General features: G+C 35.9%; 2 protein-coding genes across 3 annotated transcripts; one reads left to right on the top strand and one right to left on the bottom strand.

The window, feature by feature from the left end:
- The first annotated feature begins 2,609 nt into the window (after positions 1 to 2,609).
- On the top strand, positions 2,610 to 3,638 carry LOC117122163 (echinoidin-like). Its single transcript, XM_033267670.1, has 2 exons — positions 2,610 to 2,675; positions 3,147 to 3,638. The coding sequence occupies exons 1-2, from the start codon at positions 2,610 to 2,612 to the stop codon at positions 3,636 to 3,638; spliced, it is 558 nt and encodes a 185-aa protein (XP_033123561.1).
- A 4,778-nt stretch (positions 3,639 to 8,416) lies between these two features.
- On the bottom strand, positions 8,417 to 19,878 carry LOC117122168 (BRCA1-associated protein-like). Of its 2 annotated transcripts, none has more exons than XM_033267675.1 (14): positions 19,632 to 19,878; positions 18,029 to 18,172; positions 17,439 to 17,679; positions 16,765 to 16,954; positions 16,362 to 16,475; positions 15,966 to 16,114; positions 15,486 to 15,561; positions 12,420 to 12,558; positions 12,056 to 12,165; positions 11,689 to 11,778; positions 11,006 to 11,170; positions 10,081 to 10,176; positions 9,205 to 9,397; positions 8,417 to 8,986 (listed from the first exon to the last, which is right to left on the bottom strand). In XM_033267675.1, exons 1-13 carry the CDS (start codon positions 19,714 to 19,716, stop codon positions 9,215 to 9,217), a joined length of 1,782 nt encoding a protein of 593 aa, XP_033123566.1. In that variant the 5' UTR covers positions 19,717 to 19,878; the 3' UTR covers positions 8,417 to 8,986; positions 9,205 to 9,214. The 2 variants fall into 2 exon arrangements, with proteins under 2 accessions (XP_033123566.1, XP_033123567.1); XM_033267676.1 differs by lacking the exon at positions 15,486 to 15,561 and adding an exon at positions 13,679 to 13,754.
- Between the last annotated feature and the right edge of the window lie 1,486 nt (positions 19,879 to 21,364).

Raw genomic sequence — 21,364 nt, 5'->3', positions numbered from 1 at the left:
GAAAATATCTCCAACTATTAAAATGGGTCCGCATAATTTAGTGTTTTTTTATGAACAAAGAAGGATCTTATTTTGTAAAACAATGGGTTTATATATTTATAATAATAATAAAAATAAGTTTTTATGCACTAATAACTCTATATTTTTAAGCAGTTTAACCGTTATAATTCAATTGTATGCTGATTTTGATTTATTGATATTTAAATTTGTATAACATGTGCGTTTCTCTTGTGTTTGAACGATTTCTTACGGTATGTATTGTATTTATGTTGGTTGAGTACCCTGTGAAAAGCAGTTTTTATAACTGATTAAGGCTCCCTGGCATTAAATAAAACTATTTACAAAATTGAGATGTGTTATAAAAGATGGGTGGACAACAGTTAGATTTTACAGTAGTTAAATTTTTCCAGTGCGGAAAAACCACCCCCCCCCCCTACTTTCACAACGAAACAATAGCGACCTTTCACCGGTCCGAGCGTTCCTCAGGTGTTTTTGAAGAGCTAATAAGAAAGAAATTTCTAAATAATTAGAATGTTCATCTGTAGTAAAAAAAAAATATTTAGAATATACATTTGTACAGAATTAAAATATCTTAAAATTGAAAAAAAAAATTTTTCTTAAAAATGAAATTGAAAAAAAAAAAGAAGTACAAGACGCAATTCAAACTCACAACCTTAACTTCTTTAGAACCGACCGCGCCACCCATGCGACGTGTCCTATTAGTGGTAATGGCAGTAATGTACAGTCCGATCCTTTGCTGAAACTCTTGTTTTGTTTTGTAGGTGTAGGGAGAATAATAATAATAATAATGTTTTATTTATATAGCGCATAATGCCGGAGCTTCTATGCGCTTCACATAAACAGAAAAATAGAAGAAAAAAAAAACCCCAAAAAACTAAAACACGAAATAACCTAAAACTAACCAAGACCGCCAAGAAAGTGAAAAACCATCACCACCGCACCGTTCAATGGCAATTTAAGGTGCAAGACCGGCCAGTACATTAATTACAGCATACCATAATGGTGTGGTTATCTAGCTGTCTATGACAAAAACTAAATATAAAAAATTAGAGTGCACCAAAAAGGTGCGTCTTCAAAGCACACTTAAAGGAAGAAAACTAATATCGCAAGGTAGCGTGTTCCAAAGTTGTGCCGAAGCAACAGAGAACCTTTTATCACCATATGTAGATGTTGATGTTCTCAGATTTTGCAGTCTGAGTTGAGATGATGACCTAAGAATGCGAACTGAGTGGTGAGGGTTGACCAGTTGTGTAATGTAAGCAGGAGTTGTTGATTGAAGAGCTTTGAAAGTGGTGAGCAGTATCTTGAAGATAAGCCTCTTCTCAATGGGCAGCCAGTGAATGTCATTGAGGATTGGGGTTATGTGAGCAAATGGTTTACTGCGTGTTACAATGCGAGCTGCTGTGTTCTGTATCCGCTGTAGTTTAGCAATTTCAGACCTAGGTAATCCATACAAGAGACTGTTACACCAATCCAGGCGTGAGGTAATGAAGGCATGTACCAGTCTGACTGTTGTTCTTCTATCAAGGTACTTTCTAATGCTGCCTATTTTCCTGATTCCTGAATATGATGCTTTACAGATGTTTTTAATGTGTTGCTTAATTTGCATTGATGAATCGAATACAGCACCCAGGTTCCTGACTTCTGCCTTGACATCAATAGCAGTAGAACCAATCATAACAGTGCTTATGGGACTATAGTTTGAGAATTTGGAAACAAAATGGATTATCTCGGTCTTTGATTCGTTTAGTAGATGAAGAACCCTGGGGTTCAACTTTAAAACGGGGCGATGAACCTTTGTTGGAAATCACCTATAGTTTATGTGTACAATGTACAAAATTTGCTACACGTCCGTTCAAAACTGGCGACGCTGAGCGCTTTTAAAGTTTTGGTAACTAGAACAGTAAAGGCTCTGGGGTCAGCGCCTTGCGCGGACCCCCAAAAAAAAAAAAAAACTTGCGTGGACCCCAAAAAAAAAAAAAAAAAATCAGGACAAAACAACCGGGCTTTTTTGCAAACCCGGGAAGCCCCATAGGGCCAGAATAAAAAAAAGAAAGTTTAACCGATAAAAAATCAGAAAAAACAATGACTTTCCAGCTTGTATGTACAGGAAAAGCCGAATACATTTTAATATCCATTCACCAAAGGTGTTCTTCCAAGAGAGAAATCATTTCTTTATACTAAAGAGCAACCGAACAAGAACATATATTTTGGATAAAGCAAAGGATTATTAATTGTCACACGAAGCTTGTTTCTTTGATGTCATTGCAAATGATCTTATCAGAAAACGTTTTCAATTCAAATACATCAGATTATTTAGATCAGCAAATTAATGTGTTTAGTCCGACGATCTCGTAGTGGGCGTCGGTGGTGGTCCAAACTAAGTTTACCAATAGGGGTGGGAATTTTCCTACTAACCGCTGCTGGCTCGCTCCCTCCACTGGGGCGGAGCAGCATTTTTTTTTTATATTAGCAGATTCCTCTTATACAATTTATATTTTATATCATTAACAAGACGGTTTAGAGATTGCATAACAAATCTTTTCGGATAAGGACTGTAATTAAACTGTAGGCCCAATTTACACAATATGGCTCGTGTGCACTTAAAAGAACCAGGGAACCAGGGAATTTTACTCTACACAAGTCCCTTATTAGTATTGCTTTTTATCATTCTGGACAGCGCCACCAACAAGCTAGTTAATTTTGAGAATAATTATAATCCGAAAAAAAGAAATCGAGTATGGGACACCAAATAAATTAGGTATGGCGCGCAATAATCGCAATAAAGAGTGATTAACCAAAATTTAGGGCCTGGAACCCATGCTACCCCAGATCAGTGGGATACCCCTGTTGTGGACTGACGAGAGTAGCTGGTATACGCTACCGGGTAGCTCAGACATGAAGAGACCCTTAGGGGAGAAGCAAGTTACTGTAAGAGCTACGGTATATAGGCCTACTGTAGTCCACATCTCGAGGACATTGAGACCGTTTCGGTGCGCTATTTAAATCTATCTACATTACATTAAATTCCCAACAGGGACTACAAACTGGGTAATAGGTATAATAATCAGTATAATTTAAGAAGTTTTCATTTAGTATTATATGTTCTATATTTCTATTGATAGGTATTGCTACTTGGTATCATCATTGCGGTGGCTGCAAGCCCTTCTGATGGCTCTCAATGTCCAAAATGTCCAAAATTTTGGGTTCAAAATGGAAATAAGTGCTATCGATTCTACGCATCTTTAAAGACTTGGGATGAGGCAAGTAAGGATTGCTCCTCCTGCGAAAACTCATATGGTAATCTCGTCTCCATCGGAAGTGAAGAAGAAAACAAATTTGTTTTCACGCTTTGGAAAACTTATAACAATAATCCCGATGCAGATGGATACACATACTGGATTGGTTTGAGGAGGTCGGGCAGTACTTGGCGTTGGTCGGACAAATCACCATACAGGTACAAGAGATGGCTACCCGGCGGTGAACCCAATAACCGTGTAGTAGGAAAGGAAAATTGTGTTCACCAATGGAAAAGGAATGGTAATTACCTGACCTGGAATGACCTCCGTTGCGACAAAAAGTTGCCATACGTATGCGAGATTCCTATTGGAAAATAAATCCTCCAAAATGATTTGATGATACGATATGTTTGTTGCACCATAATATTTAGTATTAAATACATTCATTTATATTATTGCACTAATTATTATTACTTTTATTATTTAAAAACGTTTTATAATACGGAAATTTGCCTCTAGAAATCTTGTTTCCTAATGGACTAATATTTCTGAGTAGCAACAATAACATTACTATGAGTTGCATCAAGTGACCATTTTGATCAGATCATGATGGCCACTATGAGTGAAGATCATCAACTGTTAATTTCATCTTAATTAAGATAGATTCACACCGAATCCGAATCATTACTGCATAACTGTCATAACTCAGTGGCGTAGGCCCCTACGCTAATTTGGAATCTATCGTACGCCAGTACGTTCATACCACTCAATTAACGTTACGCTAGCGTAACTCGTTTTGTCTGAACATAGCCTAAGAGGCTGGCGTTTTTGAGTTTCAATAAAAATGTAATACGCACAATTGAAATTTGTTCATGTCTTTGTTAACTGAAACCGATTCAAACGTCGGAGTAAAGAGAAAGAAGGGAAATGCAGTGACGTTACTAACTAGTGGCTTAACTACCGCAGGCAAGCGGTTCGTTGAACCATGGCCCCGATCTCCAGAGGCCCGTCTTATGTGCCCCGCCCCCTAGCAAACTTTCCCCTTGCAATCTCGTCCCCTACATACTTTCCCCTTGCAATCTCGTCCCCTACAAACTCTCCCCTGACTATACACAGTTACCCCCTACAACCTCTCCCCTGACTATACACAGTTACCCCCTACAAACTCGCCCCTGACTATACACAGTTACCCCCTACAAACGCGACAGTCGTACGCAGTTAGTGCCCGGCTTTACGGTACTATGGTTACTAGTTCTGTAGAATAAAGTCAATGCCATGTGGGAACACTAATGTTGATAAACGTTTTTTATATTTTTTCTGTCATTAAATTACCGTATATATGATCACTGGCATGAATATTTAAAAAAAAAATGTCATAAAATTTATTCCCATTAAGGCCTACATCATGGGAATAAATTCATGTTCATTATTATATAATTTATCGACAGAAACAATATAAAAAATCCGTTTATATACATCGCACTTATTTCTATAGAACTAGAGTGTATCTGTTTGTCGTTTTTTTTTTTTTTAATTGTTTTTGTCGTTAACAAACCCAGTCCTTATCTAATGAAGATCAACAACGAAACCAACGAATCAAATCGACAAGTAGTACGTATTTCCATTGGTTTACTTAGAAGAATTTTGCATGTTAATAATAATATTAATTTAATAACAATTTAATATTGGTGATCAGTTATTTGGGAGCATTGGTGAGTGGGGACTTTATTAAAGATACTGTGTAAAAAATAAAATTAAAAAAAAACCCCCAAATATTAATTATATATAGGTACCGGTAGATCATTCAAAGAAACAAATCAGTTATTGACTTCAAAAACTCACATCAACAATAATGTTATCCATAATTTATTTGACACCATTCCATGCTATATTACTACACAAGAGCATATTGGTCTATCGGTCTTGGACCATGGTGGCTTTAAAAAAAGTATACATATTGCAACTTTAACAAAAGCAAGCCCGTAGCCAGGATTTTGGTAGGGGGGTTCTTTTTGATACTGAAAGGGCACTTGCGAGCACCATTGGCTGGGGCCAGGGGGGCCGCCAAGGGCCTCCGGGGGTCCAGGGCCAAAACCCCGGTGGGGGTCCAGCATTCTAAGCATTTACAGGTGTTATTTAATTGATTTGAGAGGCCAAACATTAAAAAAAATGTATATATTAAAGAGGTAATTTTTTGAGTTGGGAAAAAAAAATAAAAAAATAAAAAAACTACTACTTTAGTACTACAGTATTGGTAATTTAACAACAGCAGCATGTTACAAACTCCAAAGAATCCAGTATGGTTTATTCTTTATTTATATAGCACTTCGGAAGTTGTAACATACTATACTCACTTACTAGACAATCAGTAACAAAAAGAACCGGGACAAATTTGTATGGTTGGTTGTAGCGTATTATAATCATATATATATATACACACAGGTGAAACTATCCCCCGCCGGACACCATCCCGGTATGTCTGAGTCAAGGGTTCGGGGCCTGAATTTTTTATGTTACTAGGTAGGCCTAACAATCGGGTATTAAAGTAGGACTTTTAATGATGATAGGCTCTAGGCTAGGCCTAAAGTGTAGGCTAGCCAGCCTTTGTTGAAAGGGCACTTCATGAAAAGGGGGTTCGTTCGAACCCAACGAACCAACCCCCCTGGATACGGGCTTGAAAAGTATATAATATTGCTTCTATAAATAGAACATAGGCATATATCGTGATTGCAAACACATTGTATTATGACATCCAACAAATATAGTGACAGTGTCAGCATCAGTGCGGAGAAGGAGAACCCCGGGCCCCCTGCATTGGAGAAGAATTTGTTGGCGTACACTGCTTTTACAGAACGCGAATATACAGGTGCCTAAAAATTAGCTCACATCAGCTCTAACGATAAAGGAGCTGAGAACGTTGAACTCTTTTTTGGAGAATCTCTGGTGCCTCCTGAAAACACTACGTGTGTATAAATCATGTTTATCAACTAAACTAAATGAGATCTATATTAAAACTTTTGTTACTTTTTAATACCAGTACATTAATATACAGCTATAGTTGAGTCAGAAACATGCATACAGGCTGTAGTCATTGTTACATTATCTTCAAATAATTACAGGTCTCCCTTTAATTAAGGAACCCCCCCCCCACCCCACATTACAGACCATCTCAAATAATATTCCTTCTAACTAAAGACCAAAGATGCAAAAGACCACAAAACCACAGTTTTAGGGAGACCTTCACAATCGAACATCGTCAATTTTCATCCATAATTAACATGCATCTAATTAAAATACACCCGATAAGGCAAAAAAAAAAAAAAAAAAATTGTGTTGGCCACGTTTTGGGAAAATCCCAAAAAATGGGTAGGAAAACTTTTTTTTTGTTTAAACCAAAAATGTGTTTACGCTTAAAAAGTAGAAAATACACAAATAATACAACAATTTTGGATCTGCATCGCATACCATGCACCAAAATAGGCTAGGCCTTGGCCCCTATTCTAGTCCAAAGCTATTCCAGCCATATACTGTAAGCTCATGAAAAAAAATTATTGTTCCTTGTAGTCACAAAAAAAAAAAACCATGAACCATGAAAAACAAATAAAATAAACTTAAAACATTTACTCATAATGTAGTCTCTGCAAGTACAGTACAGTACTGTAATTTTAAAATCAATCAAAATGTTTTTATTTTCTTTTTCTCCTTTTTGAAGTGCACTTTTGTGCAAGTAATTGAGACTACACTATTGTGAGTGGAAATACTAGTCTAATTTACAATCAATTAGTAATAGGAAGCACACATAAAACTGTCAGCATTTTTATTTCACAAACATAAAGGTGATTTACTTTAATTTAATGCCGACCCTGAATTTTGTAAAATTTGGGTCGATCGGGCGAGGCAAACACAATCATTTTTTTTATTTGGCCTAACTGTGGAGCACGAGGGGCTTCCTTGAATTCCACTCGGGACCCAACACAGAGCAAAGGCCCAGTGCCGCTAGTTTAGTTGCATGACTGATATTTACTTGGGTCCCTCCCAAATGGCCACTATTACCACTGGTCATTGCAACCCAGAGGTGACGGAACTTAGGGGGTGCTGCGTTATGGAGAGTAATGTGTGACCGGAAATGGTCTGCAGTCAGTTGGTTATTACCATGCGCCACTGACGTTGGAGTACAGCAAGATGAAACTACTTATGTAATGCATGAATAAAGTTCGGGGTTTCATTTCATTTATTCGTCTCAAAAAATACAATTCACATAAAATGGGTCAGGTAGTGAAATGATTATTGTAAATTTTAAGTGCTTCCTCCATGCATAAGTGTAAGCTAAATTACGGTGATAAATTAGCAGAGATATGGAGACAATTATTTCGAAGTTCTGTCTTTCCAAGAGGGGATGCAAATGCTTTGTGAAAATGAGAACGCCACGGTACCCATTTTCACAAAGCAATACACACAACTGGTTAGCTAACAATATGCAAATGTTACATGAACACCTGGGAAGGAGGGTGCAATCATGTTCTGTTGCCTAGCAAACGTCTGTACTATATGGGGGGGGGGCTAGCCTACTTATGTACTGTGTAGCAGGGGACGATGAAGATTAATAAGACTAGGCCCAGGCCTAAGTAGACAGTGCAATTATATGTGATAGAAAGTATACTTTCAAAAGAAAAAAATTAAAATAAGAAAAAAAAAGTAACTAAGAATAATTCAGTTGGAGACGTACCTTGTTTAAGTATTATACAATGCTAACAATGCGGCTCTTGTAGCCCTAGCTAGGCAAGGCATCCATGTGCAAAGCAGTGGTGTTTGTTTATCCATGGGAAAAGCATGCCGGGAAAGTTTGCCTTACCAGGAAAAGGTGACTTAATCTAGCTTATGACATATGCATGCTCACTACAGTATATTGTGAGTGTGACGTCACCAAAAAATAAATATTTTCTATTATAACCAAAATATTAATAACTAGAAGGTTTGTGGGCGTAAATTCCCTTAATACGAATTATTAATCCTGATTGCGTCGGTGACTGAGAAATTACACTGAGAACACTGTAGCAATTTTAAGAAAACCACGGTTTACTAAGCACCTAGTTACACACTTGGGAAAAGGTAAGTAAAAATAGTTAATATGCACAAGGAGGAATTAAAACCACAACTGCTGTTCTTATCTCTCCGACAGACAAATGTTATTCACTAAAAAAATCACAGATATCTTCTTCAAATGACGTTTGCTTGGGTAAAGTTAAGGGTTTATAGTTTACCCAGTTGTTTCTAAACATTTCAAAGGGGAGCAAAGCTATATATTGAGTAAAATTATTTACCTATCATTTAAAATAGAAAATGAATGTACATACAAATATTTGCAGTATATAATTTTATGCTTAAAAATTTACCATAGGATAGTTTTTTGATTGAATGGGATTTCCGTACCAAATATATAGTGATCTTTATGATGTTAACAATGAAGTTATCCACTCTGGCCATGCACCACAATCCTGACTCAAAATTTCAGCATAGGCACTATATAAAAAGCCACAGAGATCTTTTAGCTTGCATCTTTTTGAGTTTCTCCACCCAATGAATATTTAGTTCCTATTGGAGCTGAGGGTACGAGGTCAGTTAAATTCAAGGATGACAGCATTTTGTCTTCACTCCACATCTACAATGGCTCCATTTCCGCCTTCTTGTCACTAATAAGAATTCAACCAGTCTGTTCTCTCGGTGTTCTGTTAATGAATGAAAATAACAGAATTATGAGCTTTAATTACTTTCTGTTAAAACTTTAAATGAAGTGTAATTGTCCTATACTAAAAACATGGGACGGAATTTTTTTTTTGCCAAATTCAGGCATACAGTGTATGTTACCAGTCAAAGAACTTGTGTATGCAAATGAAAGGTTTAATACTATTGTAACTATCACTACTATTAACATCATTATTCTTACAATTTTGTGATCATTTCTTCTTCTTCCCACGCTTCTGAGTTGGTTTTGAATCTGATGTCCCCGACGCTGAGCCAACCAGGATCTGTCCATCTTGAATCTCTTGGCGGATGCCAGCCGGACTTTGCTTTATTTTATCTTGTGCTTCTAAAAAAAACATCACATCTCTTAACTGCTCCTGCAAATCAGCCACCTCCTGTAACAAACAACATGTATTTGGTAATCAGTAGTTAAGTAACAGCAATAATTTTTTGTTGAAAGGAAACTGAATTATGTTTTCTTTTTTTCTTATATATAGATATGAAGTTAACAAACAATGTTGCAAAAACTAATATTTCTATCATTATCATTATAATCATACCATACATTACATTAATTTGCATAATTTCATAGGGAGTATATTCACACAGCTTTGTAGCCCTATCATTCAGATTATTTTATTTACCTAGATTTTAATCAAATGTTAATCAAAAGGTCTTAGGTTCAAATTGGGCTGGGGAATATTTATTGTCTTTATAGTCAACTAAGCATACTCAACCCACCTAGAATTTATGTTTACAAAGGTACCTCATGCAAAGGATCATAAAATCCATACCCGCAAGGCCACAGGGGCTGTATGGACCAATATACCAGGGTAACCCTTTAGTCGTTTCGAAATATGTACTGGGTTCTTTTAAGTGCACAAAAGCCAAGTGTGTACACTTGGTATACAGTTTTTATAGTCCTTATACGAGAACACTTGTTCCGCAAACAGAACCATAGGCAACGTGCCGTTCAAACCAGCGCCGATATTATGGCTATAAGTTGCAGTGCCTCTGCCTTAACCGCTAGGCCAACTGCTCGGCTATTCAACAGACACAAGGTGGGCACACTACCAACCTTCTGATACTTTTCTCTCTCAGCTTTGCTTGATGATTCAAGAGTTGACACTTTATCTTGCCAAACTTTCTGATTTAAACGTAAACCTTTGTTCATCTGCAATAAGTAAAGCCAAAACACACTGATGAAACATGATAAGATATTAAATACTTGGAGATAAAAATAAATTATTATACTATGTGTTTTCATGTACTTATATAAGAACTAAAGCTGATTGGTTGATTTTAAAAATTGTTCAGTGTTGCTAAATTGTAGGCTTTATAAGTTTACAGCAAGCCCACCTAAAAATTACCATCTAATTAGGATATTATATTTGATAATTGTGAACTGGAAACAATCTTTCATTTTTGGTTTTTTTTCAACTTTTTCTGATAATTATTAGATAATTCAATATAACATATTGGATAATCATCTAATTTCATAAACACCCACAGAATGTCACTTGATGATTGTTCCATTGGACTATTGGGGTAATTTTGGTAGTGATTCGAGTGGCCGAGCGGTAAGGCAGGGGCGCCGCTGGCTACAGCCTTAACATCGGCGCTAGTTTCAGCCGCTCCTCGTCCATGGTTCGGTTGGTAAGACCAAGGCTTTTAGGATAAGGACTTAAAATGGTGGTCTAGTGTATACATCTGGTTCTTGTGCACTTTAAAGAACCCATTGCATCTTTTCAAAGAGTAGGGGGTTACCTCGATGTTATGGTTCATTTCAGCCCCTGTCGAGGAATGATGTGAACATGTAGCTACCATGAAGCGCCTCTTTACGGCTGCTAGGTAGTCAGGAATCGCGCCCATACACAATTTAGCACAATGACGCTGCAAGTTATGGGTTATTCTCCCACCTTTACCTATATTTCACCTATTATTATTCATTTTATTTAAAAAGGTATGTTTCTAAATATCATTTCAGATATCATAAATTTTACCTCTTTTTCCTCAATATAATTTTGATTTATCTTCTGTAATTTGCTGTTTAGTTGACTAATCTTCTTTTCTAATGTTGTTTTCTCTTTTAATAAATTCTGTACCCGGTTTTCATATTTCTCACATTCCTCTACTTTTTTCTTGGATCTTGATTCTAACTCTAACCTCTGAAAAATAGAAATAAAATAAAATTGAGAAATTATCATTCCATCAACTACAAAGGTTCTCAGCCAAAACAATACTCTGCATTTTATATATACTGTATATCTCCATGTAAATACAATATATTATCAATTTAAACCGCACTCGATTGAGGATGTTAATAATTAAACGATCCAAAACTGTATATATACAATGCAAAACTGTATGTATGTTGTGTTACACATTAAAGAACAAGACTGAAGTGCATTTACAAACAGGCAACATAACCAGATACAGTGGGTATTACCAATGATAACACTTCACATTTCATCAAATAATGAATTGAATATCTTTTATTTTACTTCATCTAACCGTGTACATGCTAATAACTGTATGAGTTATACAAGTGAAAACAAAATCTTGTAACTCTGACAGGAAATGAACCCAGGACCCTGGGATTGGAAGGCAAGCATCTCATCCAGAAGGCTACAACACCTTCCCACTACAGTACCTCTGTTTCATCAAATAATTTATTGAATATTACCTGTGATAATGCTTCTTGTTCTATTCTTGATATTCTCTCCTCATAATATGCTTTTTGAGATTCAAGTTGATTGGTTAGTAAATAGGTATACTGAAAAAAAAAATTACAGGGAATTAGATTTAGATCAAGCTTATATTGAGGGATAACCTCCCTTTATATCTACTTTATATATCCTTACTCCTCCCATAATTCAGCTCATTTACCCCTCTCTGTACACATATTCTTATTCACCACCTTTTTATACTCATGCTTCATTTCTTCATGTAGGCTATCACATTTTCTAAATCATCACTAATTTTAACATAACATCCCAAAAAATAGTTTTCAAGAATTGTATAGGACAGTATAGCTATTCTACAAAACCTACTTCCAAGGTGATTGAATCCAACTTCTCCTCCCTGTTGCTTCCATCTTCATGATCCCATTCCACCATTTTACCATCTCCTTTTGTCTGCATTAGACGGTGTACATAATTATCTGCCAACAAAATCTTTCAACTTGAAATATTTTCCCTTACATATAATATGCAGTAGATAATGTATAATGACTTGCATTTCATCTTTCCTTGCTAAATTAAATGTTACTATATAAATATTTTCTCAAATATAAATGACACAAAGTGGGGTTGTATAGGTGAGAAGGTTCATGTATTTCTGTAGGTGAGACTTTATGTGGGGGGGGTTTGGGATGTATTTCTATACTTATCAATTCGTACATACAAACAGCCTTACCGCCTGCATAATCCCACACTTTGTTCTGACCAACTTGTAATGCGTATGTATGCTGCGTTTCCTTGAAATGTTCATGGGCGTGAGCTTCAACGTACCGTCCACATCCAACAACACCACACACCAAGCAAATCCACAGACTCTGTTACATAATAATAATAATAATAATAACATTTTACAAATGCCATATTACTATCAAAATTAATATGTTTTCATTAGAGTTCACCCCATACATTGCAAAGAAGCCACTCTAGGTAAAGGGTTGCATTTAAAAAAAAAAACCAAAAACACAAGGCCCTGACAGGTGTATGAGTATACCGCAGAAACTAACATTTTACAGGTACTGTATAGGGCCAAGAAAAAACCATTTTTGTGACCCAAATTTTATGACATTAACCACAGTATTCTTAAAACGAACTTCAATCGTAGATCGAGCTAAAACTTCTAAATTGCGTCATTTTGTATTCTTAAAATGAAAATCGACTAGCACTACAACTAAATCACGCGAACCTCGACTAAAATTATACCTCCTCAGGCTGATTTTTTTAGCCAGCCTACAGTCAGGCTAAATCGCCGACTTGAAATATTTACCCCACTAAAAACGTGCTTTTTGTAACTTACAATAAAGTGAAATGAATAAAACGATTGTATAAGTAGGTCTGATGTATCTCCACTGTGTTCAAGAAAAGGGACATTACATTTAGCTTCCAAAAGGCAAAATTAACATGTTTTGCTAGCCACATGCAACAGTTCTGATTTACGGCTTCACCGTAAAAACAACAAAGATGGCGCTGCCCTCGCTCAACCTCAACTATAATAGTTCTCCAAAGAAAGCAAATTTTCAGTGACAGCTCAATTTCTCTGTCATTATATATTAATGACTAATATAGTTATTATTATAGAGTATTAGTTAGGCATATAATGGTCTATTATGAATTATGAGAAAATATGTTTTCGAAAGACAGACGACTTAATATTCATGCATGTTACCGGATCTCTAAAATTTTGTCTGCTATTAAAATTAGCTCTTTTCATTGGTTAGTTTGATAGTTGTTTGTCAGCCATCTTCAGCTGAACTACAACTACTGTAGGACTTGATTTAGTCGTAGTTAGAACTTCGACTGCGTTGTTTGTGAATACAAATTGAAGTTGATACTTGGTTTGTTATGGTTGTTTGGTAATAAGTTGAAAAGTAAGGACCGTTCTAGGTATAGAATGCTATATGGATATGAAATTTTGATATAAAAATATAATTTGTTTACCTCCTGAGCCCCACACCTAAAGCATTTATTATCTTCAACCATTTCTGGAGTTTGAGAGTAGCGGCAAACCGGGCAACTGTAAAAATGAGAATGGATAGAAGTTAGATGTAGAGATAATTATCAAAAATGTGCAATAACAGTTGAGAAATATGATGGTGATATTTAAGATGATAAACAATGAGGATGATAATACAATGATAATGATGGTGATATTGATAATGATGATACTGCACAATGATGATGATATAACAGATATAAATAGTGAAAATAATGATTGTAGTATTTAGGATAAAGACAGCAATATACATGATGAAGATAATACTGTCTCTTATACACATCTCAGGCAACATAACCAGATACAGTGGGTATTACCAATGATAACACTTCACATTTCATCAAATAATGAATTGAATATCTTTTATTTTACTTCATCTAACCGTGTACATGCTAATAACTGTATGAGTTATACAAGTGAAAACAAAATCTTGTAACTCTGACAGGAAATGAACCCAGGACCCTGGGATTGGAAGGCAAGCATCTCATCCAGAAGGCTACAACACCTTCCCACTACAGTACCTCTGTTTCATCAAATAATTTATTGAATATTACCTGTGATAATGCTTCTTGTTCTATTCTTGATATTCTCTCCTCATAATATGCTTTTTGAGATTCAAGTTGATTGGTTAGTAAATAGGTATACTGAAAAAAAAAATTACAGGGAATTAGATTTAGATCAAGCTTATATTGAGGGATAACCTCCCTTTATATCTACTTTATATATCCTTACTCCTCCCATAAATATATATATATATATATATATATATATATATATATATATATATATATATAATTCCTTGTGGATTAAACTTTTATACCATTTGTGTATCTTTCAAGCATACCGGCGAGAACACGTTGCCTGGAATCCACATCCTGCCAACTCAAAAAACATCCTTTCACAAGCCTATTGGTTTCACCTGGCTGAACCATGTAGCTTGTACGGCCATGCAGACATCTAAGATTGTTTAAACAGACTATCTCACCTGAAAATGGCACAAAACAATAAATTACTCACTTCGTATTACGTCATTTCGTATTCTTAAAATGAACTTTGACTAGCACTACAACTAAATCACGCGAACCTCGACTAAAATTATACCTCCTCAGGCTGATTTTTTTAGCCAGCCTACGGTCAGGCTAAATCGCCGACTTGAAATATTTACCCCACAAAAACGTGCTTTTTGTAACTTACAATAAAGTGAAATGAATAAAAACGATTGTATAAGTAGGTCTGTTGTATCTCTACTGTGTTCAAGAAAAGGGACATTACGTTTAGCTTCTAAAAGGCAAAGTTAACATGTTTTGCTAGCCACATGCAACAGTTCCTGATTTGCACGAAATCTCCTCACGTTGCGGTCATGTAGCTTCACCGTAACAACAAAGATGGCGCCGACAAAAATGGTCTATTATGAATTATGAGGAAATATGTTTTTGAAAGACAGACGACAGTTTAATGTTCATCCGCATTACCGGATCTCTGAAATTTTGTCTGCTATTAAAATTAGCTCTTTTCATTGGTTAGTTTGATAGTTGTTGTTTGTCAGCCGTCTTCAGGTGAACTACAACTACTGTAGGATTTGACTCAGTCGTACAGTAGTTAGAACTTTGACTACGTTGTTTGTGAATACAAATTGAAGTTGATACTTGGTTTGTTATGGTTGTTTAGTAATAAGTTAAAAAGGAAGGACCGTTCTAGGTATAGAATGCTATATGGATATGAAATTTTGATATAAAAATATAATTTGTTTACCTCCTGTGCCCCACACCTAAAGCATTTATTATCTTCAACCATTTCTGGAGTTTGAGAGTAGCGGCAAACCGGGCAACTGTAAAAATGAGAATGGATAGAAGTTAGATGTAGAGATAATTATCAAAAATCTGCAATAACAGTTGAGAAATATGATGGTAATTATTTAAGATGATAAAAAATGAGGATGATAATACAATGATGATGATGGTGATATTGATAATAATGATACTGCACAATGATGATGATGATGATATAACAGATAAAAATAGTGACAATAATGATTGTAGTATTTAGAATAAAGACAGCAATAGACATGAAGATAATAATGAAAAAAATGTTGATGGTAGAAATGATGAGGATGATGATAATGAATATAACTAGGTGGTGTTGAATATTTGGATGATGGTGATGATGATGTTTATGGGTGATGGTAATGAAGATGATGATGACGACAATTTAATATAATATATAACATGTTACCTGGTATCACCCCATTTGTAGAGGCAGCTGCCATGGAATGAGTGGTTACACAGGATGGTGATAATGCCATCCACTGCTTCATCCATTCTCTCAAGACAGATGTGACACACAGGGAGTTCAGTGACCCCTGGCATTACAAGGTAACCTCCCTGCAATAGAAAATGTCATAACAATTACGGAATTAATCCAGGACTTACTCTGCCTGAAACTGTTTAACTGATTTAATTTATTTATAATTTATTTGTTTATAACCAAATATATATTAATTGATATTTTCTTGTGTGTTTCTTTTGTAATACTTGAGAGAAATTATTTATCTTGAATCTTGATAATGCTGCTAACAAAATGCATGCAATTGAATATGATGGACATATACTGTACAGCTTGGCCACTAACCTCAGAAGTCTTCATCAACTCTACTCTAGCAACATATGCAAGGTAACACTGCTGGTTTTCGATGGAGTTGAACACTTTTCCATTGTACTCAGAATAAAACTCATCAGCTAAGCTCTACAGAAAGCATATTATAATAACAGTTCATAATGTAGATAAAATTTGTGTTAAATGAAAGACTGGTAAGCAATATTTTGTTGTGTCCAAGGATAGATAGAAAGTGTGCACATTTTCTATAATCATATACTGACTGGGTAAACTGCAAGAGACTAGTATGTGGTGGAATAATGCTAGGTTTTTACCCAGTCACCATGACAAAGGTCTGGAGCCCCAGATGATGACAATGATGATTAAAATAAAGATGATGATGATGATAATGATGCAGATCACAACAATGATGACTTACAGCATTCTTAAACTTCACAAGCACCATGTACTGGTTGGGAGAGGCATCACGTATGATTCTCAAGAGCTCAATCCCTTCAGCTGAGGGTGCTGTAAACTGGACCATGTCATGTATCGTAAGCGATGCTGGAACAGCAAGCATGCAAATCATCTCACTCCTTGGAACTTCATCTGTCAAAGATGTCATCTGGCTTTAAAAAAAAAAAAAAACACACATAATGCAAAATAATGGCATGGTAGATGTGGTAGGGAACAGCAAAAGCAAGTAGAAGGTAGATATCAGACATATGAAGTCATTCTGTGTGTTAACCTAATGTGTAGGTTAAAGCTGTTTTTTGGGGGGGGAAAATGAGGCAAAAATTTGGAAGGTACTATGAAGATAGGTTTGATACGAGGCTCAATATGGTGTATGCTTACATCAGCTTTCAAACTTAGTGATAGTTATGGGAGGTGATGTTTACAATGTATAAATTAAAAACATGGCATTTGAAAATATACACCCGTGGCTTACAGAGTTTAATGCCCAACAGTGTATTGTTCAGCAGCATTTGATAGTGTTCAGAAAATGCATGGGAAAGTCAGATGATAACATATTTTGTTCATGCACTCAGAATTTTTTCTAGAAAAATAAGGCGAATAACCGCAAGGTAAAAGTCATTCTGGAATGAAACTTACTTCTCCTTAAATATATGAATGATTCCCTTGGTTATTTCTACACTAGGGTTTCCTGAAAAGAAATGAATTTTCCCGGTCTTGTCTATTGATGTGATAGTTGTTCTCTCTGATTTACTTCCTGATTGCTCCGCCTTGACCTCATCTTTTGTTTCGGAATTTTGGGTTGAAATTTTGGATTTCTTTTCTTTGTCCTTTGTTTCTTTCACTGCATGTGCATCAGATTTGTCGTTGCTTTTGGGACCTAATAATAAATTACAACTAATAATAATAATAACAGTCACAATTTATAATAATTAAAAATGCTCTCATAAATAATGTGATTAAACCAATTTAAACAATAGACCTATAAGCTATATGCCTACAAAGTTACTATTAAGGACCACCCTGTTATTATATGACATTTTACAATTACTGTACATACATGGGTAATAAAAATGTACAGTATATTCGAACTTACACTTTTAATAAAAGTTACAGAGCTGAAATAAGTAATCTTGTTATAAATATGGCTTCCCATGCAGTAATATTTACAGGACAAAAATACAGCTTGCTTGTTCTGTAGATGAAGCTAAGAGAAATAAATTAAATACCTTCATTGACAAGAGTTTCAAGCTCAATTGTACTGGTCTCCCTTCGACCATGGAAATCTTCTACCGTACCTTGTCGCTTATGCTTGCATGTATTACTGCTGGTTTTAATGGATACTTTTTCTTTTTCTGCCATTTTGGGATAACCTGTACATATTAGATAAAGCAATTTCTTCATTAAAACATGATCTGCACACAAGCATGCACAGTAATGAGGGCTACAACCAGCAGGTTTTTGGGTTGCAGCCCACCTGGTTTTTTTACCAGTTTACTGCTGTAGTATTTTATCATGAATTTGTTTATTAAAGAAAAACTTCTGAGTTAAATTTGGCCTATGAAAACCCCCTTTCCATGAACCTGGATTTGCAGGAGATGGGTTATATAATTCCGGGAAAATTTTGCTTCACTGTCTCGATTTCGGGGAGACTTCACCAAATTCTGGAACCACCACTGCTTTTAAAGTCCATATCTTAATTTCTTCAATATCAGTCCAGGTGATTTTACAGCTGTTGGAACATACATCTTGTCAGGTCATGGATTTTACCCATGCTGTCCACTTCTCCAATTTCATCCTGATCTATATTATAGCAAAAGGACTTGTTTGAGTACAAAATATGCACAACTACTTTACATTTTTCATCAACCAATCAAAACTCCCTTTTTAAAACACTATCAAGATCCCCTTTGTAGTGTAGCTGACTTGTAGTATTTGCATCTGATTTGATAACGATTCTGTACTTCTTATCATCTGCATACATTTTAACTGGTGATGTAGAAAATGTACTCCATGGGATACCTCTGTCACTCCAAGCTGGACTAGCCTTTCCACTAGGCAAATTTATATGCAGGAACCAAGCAATGTTGACAAAAAAAAAAAAATGAGTGAGGGTTTCATTGTTTTCCACCACATGAGTGTAAACACTTGCAATACTCATTTTTCACAAACACTTTTGAAGCACTGCTAAATAAAGTTTTGACGTGCTACCGTGTACATCCATTGATCGATGCTGTGCTCTTGATCTCCGACGGCGATGGCCTGCGCAACCCTCAACTTGATCAAAGTGCACCACCACAAGCATAAAATAAAAGGACTTGCACATGAAAAGTAAACTGTGCATGGTCAAGGTCACTTTAACACTTGACCGTCTCACGCAACACGCGTGGAAAGACCTATGTATAATGTATGCCAACAAAATGACACAGGCCAAATTGATCCGTTCGAGGTAGGAAGACTATGCAGGAATGACCTGTGCAGTGGCGAAACACAATGTGCTGAAATGACAATTTTCAAAATGATCCAGGCAGAAAATTGCCGAAACAAAACTAGACAGAACCACCCATCCGTGATGATGGTGGTGAGGGCATGCGAGGGCAAACCAAATAGCTCACTCTGAAACCAATCAGATCAGGTGCAATACAACCAGTGTTGAGACGACCCGACATCATTAGACCAATTATTATTAATATTATAGAACAGACTAGGCCTACTCCTACTAAAATACTAGCTTAACCTCCAAGACTGCATAATATATGATAGGGCTACACCTAGGCCTCCTCCTACTAGGCCACTAGTCCTTACAATAGAACTCTCTGGTCCCTTCCGTACCTGAGGCAGTGAACTCGATATGACCAGGCTTTGTTGTGGAAGTGTCACAAATTTCGAGCCTTATAATAATCCGCGAGATAGACATAAAGGCAATTAAAATGAAATAAACGTAGCCGCATTGATCTTAATAAAATGACACAGTAATGTGCTTTTTCTTCTAGCGCAATCACATAAATAAATATTTCGTCACAGAACTTCAGCTGGAAATACCATTTTCTTTTCCGTTGTTTTTTTTCTCTCAATATGGACAGCGCCACCAACGAGTAGATTGAAGTTTAGCTAGCATGCCTTATATTTAGAGGAGTATGGGACGCCAATTAAATTCGATATGGCGAGCACTAACCGCAATAATAAAATAATATTTCACAGAATTCACAACGAGTAAGTAATCGCTACACCCATCGCCGACATCTTTCGTTGATGCTGATTGGTTGGTCTTATTGGGGAGCTATCCGGATTGCATTGGGGACTGCCAGGCTAGTGCAACGATTGGACCTACCGGTAATTAATTTATAAATTTTTCTGTATTTTACATCATCATCATATCTTCTGACATCATCATCGTCATCATTATTGTCATTAGCATCATCATTACAATCCTTATCGTCATCATCCTCATTATCATTAACAGCATGAAATTTGCAATAGAAAAACAAATGAAAAAACTGTAAACATAGGAGGGTTGTTTTTTAATGCTGATAGCTGTAATCTAAACATATAGTACCTTAAATCCTTTAGCAATAAGGTGCTTATAAATCCAGGCATTTTCAGATGAGTTAAAGTAAATACAATACAAATAAAAAGCATATGGGCACCTCAATAAATGATTTATGCACACATAACTGCAAAACCTCAAATAGAAGCCCTACAGACTTAACATGTTGACTGCCACACCCTTTTTTTTTAAAGGTTCCTTCCCATGTGCCAAAACAAGTTTACATGTACAAACATACCTTTTTGAAATTCTACCTAGTCGTATATCATCAATGATGTGTCTAATAAATTGGCGGGAAAATATTAGAGGAAGAGTAAACTTGTCAACAGCATGAAATTTGCAATAGAAAAACAAATGAAAAAACTGTAAACATAGGAGGGTTGTTTTTTAATGCTGATAGCTGTAATCTAAACATATAGTACCTTAAATCCTTTGGCAATAAGGTGCTTATAAATCCAGGCATTTTCAGATGAGTTAAAGTAAATACAATACAAATAAAAAGCATATGGGCACCTCAATAAATGAATTGTGCAAAAATAACCGCAAAACCTCAAATAGAAGCCCTACAGGCTTAACATGTTGACTGCCAGAGCCTTTAAAAAAAAAAAAAAAGTGCCAAAACAAGTTTACATGTACAAACATACCTTTTTGAAATTCTACCTAGTCGTATATCATCAATGATGTGTCTAATAAATTGGCGGGAAAATATTAGAGGAAGAGTAAACTTGTCAACGGCACTGTTATAGCACTTTTTATTGACTATGCCAAGTAAAAAGTTATTTCGTCCGCTTTTTGCATGTGTTGTATGTATTTATGTTAAACTGGACGAGTGAGGTGAACATAACACAACAAACATACATACACCGTTGAGTCTGTGGTTCTACAATGTATAACCAGGAAGTAATAAATGCTAGAATGTTACCCCAATTTTGACAAACATCCTCGTCCCTGGCGCCCTCAGCAACACCCTGCGGGACGAGTATACTGTACTCATTGCTGGCAGCCAACGTGTTAATCT

Source organism: Anneissia japonica, unplaced genomic scaffold (assembly GCF_011630105.1).
Source record: "Anneissia japonica isolate Jap-2015-1 unplaced genomic scaffold, ASM1163010v1 scaffold288265_len830512_cov201, whole genome shotgun sequence".
NCBI lineage: Eukaryota > Metazoa > Echinodermata > Crinoidea > Comatulida > Comatulidae > Anneissia > Anneissia japonica.
Note: the sequence above shows the minus strand (reverse complement) of the source record. Positions and strands in the feature narration are given on the sequence as shown.